We start from the raw sequence: 6,501 nt of genomic DNA on the forward strand, positions 1-6,501 counted from the left end.
GCAATGGCTTCATCCAGGAAGATAATCCTCAAGAGTGCCGATAATGAGTGCTTCGAGGTCGACGAAAAAGCAGCAATGCTATCTCAAACCATCAAGAACCTGATCGAAGAAATCGGCGAAAGCAGCGATCCAATTCCGCTGCCAAATGTGAGCTCAACAATTTTGTCAAAGATCATCGAGTACTGCAACAAACATGTCGAGGAAGAGAATAAGGCTGAATCCGAAACCCGGAATAATGATGATCTCAAGCAATGGGATGCTGACTTCCTCAAAGTCGACCAGAACATCCTCTTTGATCTCATTCTTGTGAGTTATATATAGTATATATACATATACATATGGTAGATTGATGACCGAGTGTAACTAATTTAAGAGAAAATTATGAAAAAAGACTTTTTTAAAAACAAAAGTCACGTGACTAACATGTGATAGTCAACGCCGGAGCTCCAGCGTTGACCACCTCGCAAGCTCACTCAAGTATTCCAGACAAACAATACAACTTAAAAGGTCCTTTTTCACAAGTTTTTCACTTAAAAGGTCATTTTTAAAAAATGTCGACCATTTAAAAGGTCTTTTTTCACGATTTTCTCCTAATTTAATAATGTGTGGTGAATGCAGGCTGCAAATTACATGGATATTAAGGGTCTGCTGGATTTAACGTGTCAGTGTGTGGCGGATATGATCAAGGGCAAATCACCAGAGCAGATAAGGAAGAACTTCAATATCAAGAATGATTTTACACCCGAGGAAGAGGAAGAAGTTCGTAGGGAGAACCAGTGGGGTTTCGAGTAATCTGAAATAGCAATGGACTAGACTGTTTAGATCAACCTTCATTTAAATTGTGGTTCTAAATAGTTGAATTACCCTGCTACATTTGTTTCCTTAGTGTTGTAGCAAAAACTATGTTTACTGCTTTATTAATCTATCTAATTTAATTTCAAGTGTTTGAAGTTTATTATAGTTTTTGTGCATTCAATTTATTATTTTTCTAATTGATAACCATGTTTAAGTAAAGCTAGCTTTGTTCAATAACTCAAATGTGTATAACCTGGCCTGCAAATTAAATGTGTTGTGGATATGAAATTAAAGAAGGAAAGAAAATAGACGAGACTAGCTAGAAGTACATTCATTTAGATAATGACTTTGCCTGAGAATGTAGCAGATCAAATTATGAAGGGTAATAAGGATTAATGTAACTTTGAATTTGAGTAATAATGTTTGAGTTGTTATATGTGAAAGCATTGATTGATGAATGAATAATGATTTTGTGAAATAAATCGTTTTTATTTTTAGCTAGATTTAGCCTTAGAAAATTAAAACATAGATACTTTCACCAATCCTACATGGATGGTACAACGGGATATATAATTTTTTAATCAATGTATATAAGGACATAGTTTACGTTTTTAACCACACGAACTTTGGGGTTTGGGTGCGGTAACTGACATAAATGAATTTCGGTGTCGGAGATTTCACCAGATTCCGGAATCGATCTCCACCAACTAGGACCCAGTTGGAGTAAAGAGAGTAAAAGACATGTTTTAGAGTTGGATTATTGATTTTCTAAAGCTTGATTAGTTTAATCTACGGGTAGGTTGTGGCCTATTATGTTTGCCCACGGGTGCACGTGGGTTGTAGAGTAGAGATTTTCATGTCAAGATTCAATCAACATGTCTATGGGCTTTCTTCTCTTGATCTTCTTTGCCTCCTCTTAACACCCATAATTAATGGGATGTTTTAAAGGGTGTTATATCTTCTTGATTTGTGATTAAAGCTTTGTCTTTTTGGATTCTTCAACCTTTTATCAGATCCCCATATTTCATTAATTGTATATTCTTGATTGGAAAGTCAGAAATACATAGATGACATATACAAAATAGCTAAACATTGTTTCAAAAAAAAAAAAAAAAAGCTAAACACATTTCATCTTCTTTGGGCACAAGTTTTTGTGGCTAGCTCCAACCTCTGACCCAAAATTGTCTTTGTGTGAGAATGGTGTGTAAACCTTAGGGAACATCCCGGAAGATACAAATGAGTTGTGGCTAACTCCAACCTCTGACCCAAAATTGTCTTAATTGTGTGAGAGTGGTGTGTAAATCTGGCCTTAGGGAACATGCCGGTAGATACAATTGAGCACCATGATTTAGTTGGAATTTTGTTTTTAGGTTAGTGATTTGCATCACAACACACACCGAATTTGTTCCATTGTTTATAAGATTAACTTTTCTATCTTATTGTCTATGTCTTTCTTCTTTTTTTTTTTTTTTTTATTTTTTTTTTTTTATATCCAAATGAGGATAATACATCCAAAGAGAAAAGAAGCAAAGCAGAAAAAGAAAATAAAAGAACAAAACAAAAAACCAAACACTAAGCAGGAACTAAACGGGGCATTGCCACCCCTCTAGCATCCTCTTGAAGAATCTTCCGCTCATCCGGAACAGAGTTTATGATAATCAATTGAGAGTCTTGAGAGATGCCACAGTTGGCCAACCAATCCGCCGCTCGGCTTCCTTCCCTATAAATATAAATCACTCGAACTTCCCATCTTGAGTCTCTAAGTAGCTTCTGACAATAATTTATTATGTCGTGGACACATTCACCAATTCCTTGAGCTCCCTGTTGTAGCAACTTCACACAAGCTTGATTGTCTAGATGAATTTCGAGCTATTTGATTTGCAGAATCTGAGCTAATTCAAGGCCCTTAGTAAGAGCCATCACCTCCACACGAAAAGTTGTGCAATAATGCCCAAAGCTTGCTGAGAAACCTTAGATAAATTGCCCCTCACAATCCTTGATAGTCGCTCCACCCCCTGTTGGACCTAGACACCCTTTAGGAGCCCCATCGCAATTCTAAACAAACCAGCCCGGGGAAGGAGAATGCCAAGACACATTAATTTCCACTTTCTGCTTCTGAGCTTGCATCTTCCCATTATCTGAATTTAGGCTTCTTTTCATCTCATTGTATCTAACCCTCAAGAAAGCCCCAAGGTCTATAGGGATTTCATCCCTTCGATTGATAACTCTACAGTTTCTCCATCTCCAAATCCACCATGTTGCAATACAAAACATAATATCCCAACCATCGACATTGATATCACTTGAATTTTCCAGATTATAATAAAGCCATTTCTTGAGAGGGAGACTAAAGAAAATTACCATGGAATCGAGGATGCAGAATTTTATTCCAAGAAATCTTAGCACTCGGGCAGTCCGTTAGTATGTGAAAAGTGTTCTCATCGTCATTCCCACAAATAAAGCAAGCTGGATCGTCAGTTATTTGCCTCTTGTACATGATCAAATTTCCAAGGAGTCTATCATGGCACGCGAGCCAAAGGAATGCTCTTACTCACTGTTGAGCAGGGGACTTCCATATTAAGTCCCAACACTCTTCATTTAAAACATCAGTCTCATGCCTCATGATGCTCAAAACCGATTTGATTGTGAACTTCCCTTTTGAATTATCCTTCCAATACACTAAGTCACCCACATTAGGGTCAACCCTCACTTCGTGATTTTGGATGAATTTAATAGCTTCTTGCGGCAAGAAAAGGGCAAAAATATTCCATCTCCACCCTTGTCCTTCCTCCCACATCTCTTGAACCGTAGCACCTGTAAGCTCCATTGGCAATGGTTGAATACTCACATCGCTTAGTGGTTTATCCATTGCCCACTTGTGATCCCAAAAGAGAGTACGACTCCCATCACCAATTCCCACTCAAACCTCTTCACCAAGGACCTTATTATTCTCTGTTATTATGCTCCAAACATTCAAGCTTCCAGCTTTAGGCACGAACATGTTTAAGTCACAAAGACCCTTACAATATTTCACTCATAATACTCTTGCCCAAAGAGAGTTCAATTCACTTAGCATCCTCCATCAAAGTTTGGTCAGAAAAGCAGAATTTGCTTGTCTGGCCGAATAGATACCAACTCCCCCAAATTCTTTCGGCCATTGTAGGCACTCCCAAGAAAGGAGATGAACCCTTCTCTTGTCTACATTGCCACCCAACACAAATCGCCTTGTTTTTTTGCTTATACTATCACAAATTGAGCTTGGAATTTTTGTCGTTTGAATCGAATGGTAAGACATAGTGGATAGAGTTGATTTTGCTAGAGTGATACGCCCTGCTAAGGAGAGGTATTTTGACTTCCAGCTTGATAGTCGTCGATCTATCTTTTCACTTAGATGCCCAAAAGTTTCTTTTGTGACACTACTTGTAAGAGTAGGCATACCCAAGTACATTCCCAAGTCCGAAGTGATCTCCATACCCAAGCTTTCCCCAATTTCTTCTTGCATTTCCATCTCCACATTCTTAGAAAAATAAACTCTAGATTTTGGAAGACTCACTTTTTGTCCAGCGGCATTACAAAATCTATCAAGGCAGGATCGAATAAGAGAGGCTTGCTCTATACTTGCTTCCGCAAACAACACAATATCATCTGCAAAAAATAGATTCAACAGCGTTGGCCCATCTCTACTTGCTCGAATTGGTTTCCAATTGCCAAGTATAATGGCTTCTTCAATGACTTGATAGAAGCGCTCCATACACATCACAAATAAATAGGGTGATAAAGGATCCCCTTGTCGAATGCCATGACTCGGTTTGAAACTCTTTGAAGGCTCCCCATTCCATAGAACTTGAAGAGAAGCAGTAGTAAGCAATCCATAATATCCTCAATCATGGTTATTGGAATATTCATTTGAACCAAAGTGTCTCGAATGAAGGCCCAACAAAGCTTGCTTGGGTGTTGGAGATAAGATGAAGGGGAATCGGCTTGATACGATTTATGAGGACCTTTGTAATTATCTTGTATGTAACATTACATAGCCCTATAGGTCGAAACTGGGAAGCTTGCTCAGGTTGATCCACTTTCGAGATCAATGCAAGGAAAGTGTTGTTTAAATTCTCCGAAGAAGACTTGCCCTCAAGGATTGGCAGAATTGTATCATACACGTTCTTGGCCACCAACTCCCAGTTTTTTTGATAAAAAATAACCTGGAAGCCATCGGGTCCAGGCGCCTTGAGTGCTTCCATCTCTTTAATCACTTTATCCACTTCCAGTTTTGAGTAGTACTTGGTAAGCATACTCCAATTAGTGTTTTAAAGTCAGGGAATATATCTTGAGGACCGTCCCACCGCCCTTGATCTCGACCGCCTTCTTCAGTAAATAGTTTTGAGAAATAATCCACAATGAGATTTTGCACTTCACCTTTGTCTTGAATCCATGGCCCTTCATTCTTTTTCAAAGCGACAACTTTGTTTTTCCACCTTCAAACAATCGTGCTTAGGTGGAAGAAAGTCGTATTTATATCTCCATCTTGAAGCCAAGTTACTCGTGATTTTTGGTACCAAAGAGTCTCTTCCCTATCCAAGATTTCATCAAGTTCCTTTCGAAGCTTGGCCTCAAGCTTTAATAGACCTCGATCCACCTTTTTCGAGAGTGCCTTTTGAATTCCATCAACACGAGCAAGGAGAGTTCTTTTCTATTTGAATATATTGCCGAAATTAAAGTATCTCTATTCCAATTCTTTAAATCAGAAGAGAGTTTAGCAAGGGCAGGTACCAAAGGGTTATTTTTATTCTAATTTTTCTCCACAAAATCACTGAAGTTTTCGTGTTGCATCCAAGCAGCCTGAAATCTAAAAGGTCTGTGAATTGCATCAAAAGGCACAAACCCATTAGGAGATACGAAGATTGGACAATGATCTGACGTAGCTGCTGTTAAGTGTTTCATCGATGCTTGCTCAAACCTCATTGCCCATTGATCGCTACAAAGAGCTCTATCTAGTCTTCCACTCTGTCTAGTCTCGGGCGTTTTGCCCCTAGCCCACGTATGAGCTGCTCCAGAAAATTCGACCTCCAGTAAATCCATATTTTCAATCGAATTATTGAATATGGTTGAACGTTTATTAGTCTCATTGCAAGAAGAATTTCACTATGAGGGAAATCTAGTTTCATTGAAGTCCCTTGCCAAAAGCCATGGTTTACCATGAGAGTGCGCAAAATTTTCTAATTCAATCCATAACTCCTTCCTTTTTGCAGGATCCGAGCTTGCATAGATTGCCGAGAAATACCATGGTATCGCTCCTACTCGAGAAATCTCCATAGTTATGTATTGAGTGTGTTCGATAATTGGACTAACCGTGACTAAATCCGTCTTCCAATACACCCAAATACCTCCACTAAATCCAACTGCATCAGTTCAAACATGGCCATCAAAACCTAAAATCGAAGCAATTTTTTTAGCTTGTTCACCTCCTATTTCAACCAAAGCAAGAACATTTGGTTTGTTAATTCGAACCACATCCTTAATAGAGGATATGAAGTTTCTACTACCCGCACCTTGTACGTTCCATACCATACAAGTAATTTGTAGTGAGTCCGGAGACAAATTCGAGATTGTGTCTTCCATAGAAACTGGTATAGAGGGTAAAGAAGTCATATATGCTTCGCATAATTGTCTAAACAAACGCTTAAACTCATTGGGAATCTTCATTGT

General features: G+C 38.6%; 2 protein-coding genes across 2 annotated transcripts; one reads left to right on the forward strand and one right to left on the reverse strand.

Moving 5' to 3' along the window:
* LOC145614412 (SKP1-like protein 1B) lies at nt 1-792 on the forward strand. Its single transcript, XM_081669465.1, has 2 exons — nt 1-306; nt 619-792. The coding sequence occupies exons 1-2, from the start codon at nt 4-6 to the stop codon at nt 790-792; spliced, it is 477 nt and encodes a 158-aa protein (XP_081525591.1). The 5' UTR covers nt 1-3.
* Nucleotides 793-5,044: 4,252 nt separating this feature from the next.
* On the reverse strand, nt 5,045-5,874 carry LOC145614008 (uncharacterized). Its single transcript, XM_081669020.1, has 3 exons — nt 5,599-5,874; nt 5,352-5,485; nt 5,045-5,270 (listed from the first exon to the last, which is right to left on the reverse strand). The coding sequence occupies exons 1-3, from the start codon at nt 5,872-5,874 to the stop codon at nt 5,045-5,047; spliced, it is 636 nt and encodes a 211-aa protein (XP_081525146.1).
* Nucleotides 5,875-6,501: the final 627 nt, after the last annotated feature.

The sequence above is a fragment of the Chenopodium album genome, chromosome 25 (genome assembly GCF_948465745.1).
Source record: "Chenopodium album chromosome 25, dcCheAlbu1.1, whole genome shotgun sequence".
In the NCBI taxonomy this organism is placed as follows: Eukaryota; Viridiplantae; Streptophyta; class Magnoliopsida; order Caryophyllales; family Amaranthaceae; genus Chenopodium; species Chenopodium album.

Coding starts and splice junctions, on each gene's coding strand:
- LOC145614008 (XM_081669020.1), bottom strand. CDS start 5,874: ATGGATTTACTGGAGGTCGAATTTTCTGGAGCAGCTCATACGTGGGCT. Junction 5,486..5,598: donor ACGAAAACTTCAGTGATTTT/GTGGAGAAAAAT, acceptor ATATTCAAATAG/AAAAGAACTCTCCTTGCTCG. Junction 5,271..5,351: donor GATAGGGAAGAGACTCTTTG/GTACCAAAAATC, acceptor GATTGTTTGAAG/GTGGAAAAACAAAGTTGTCG.
- LOC145614412 (XM_081669465.1), top strand. CDS start 4: ATGGCTTCATCCAGGAAGATAATCCTCAAGAGTGCCGATAATGAGTGC. Junction 307..618: donor TCCTCTTTGATCTCATTCTT/GTGAGTTATATA, acceptor TGGTGAATGCAG/GCTGCAAATTACATGGATAT.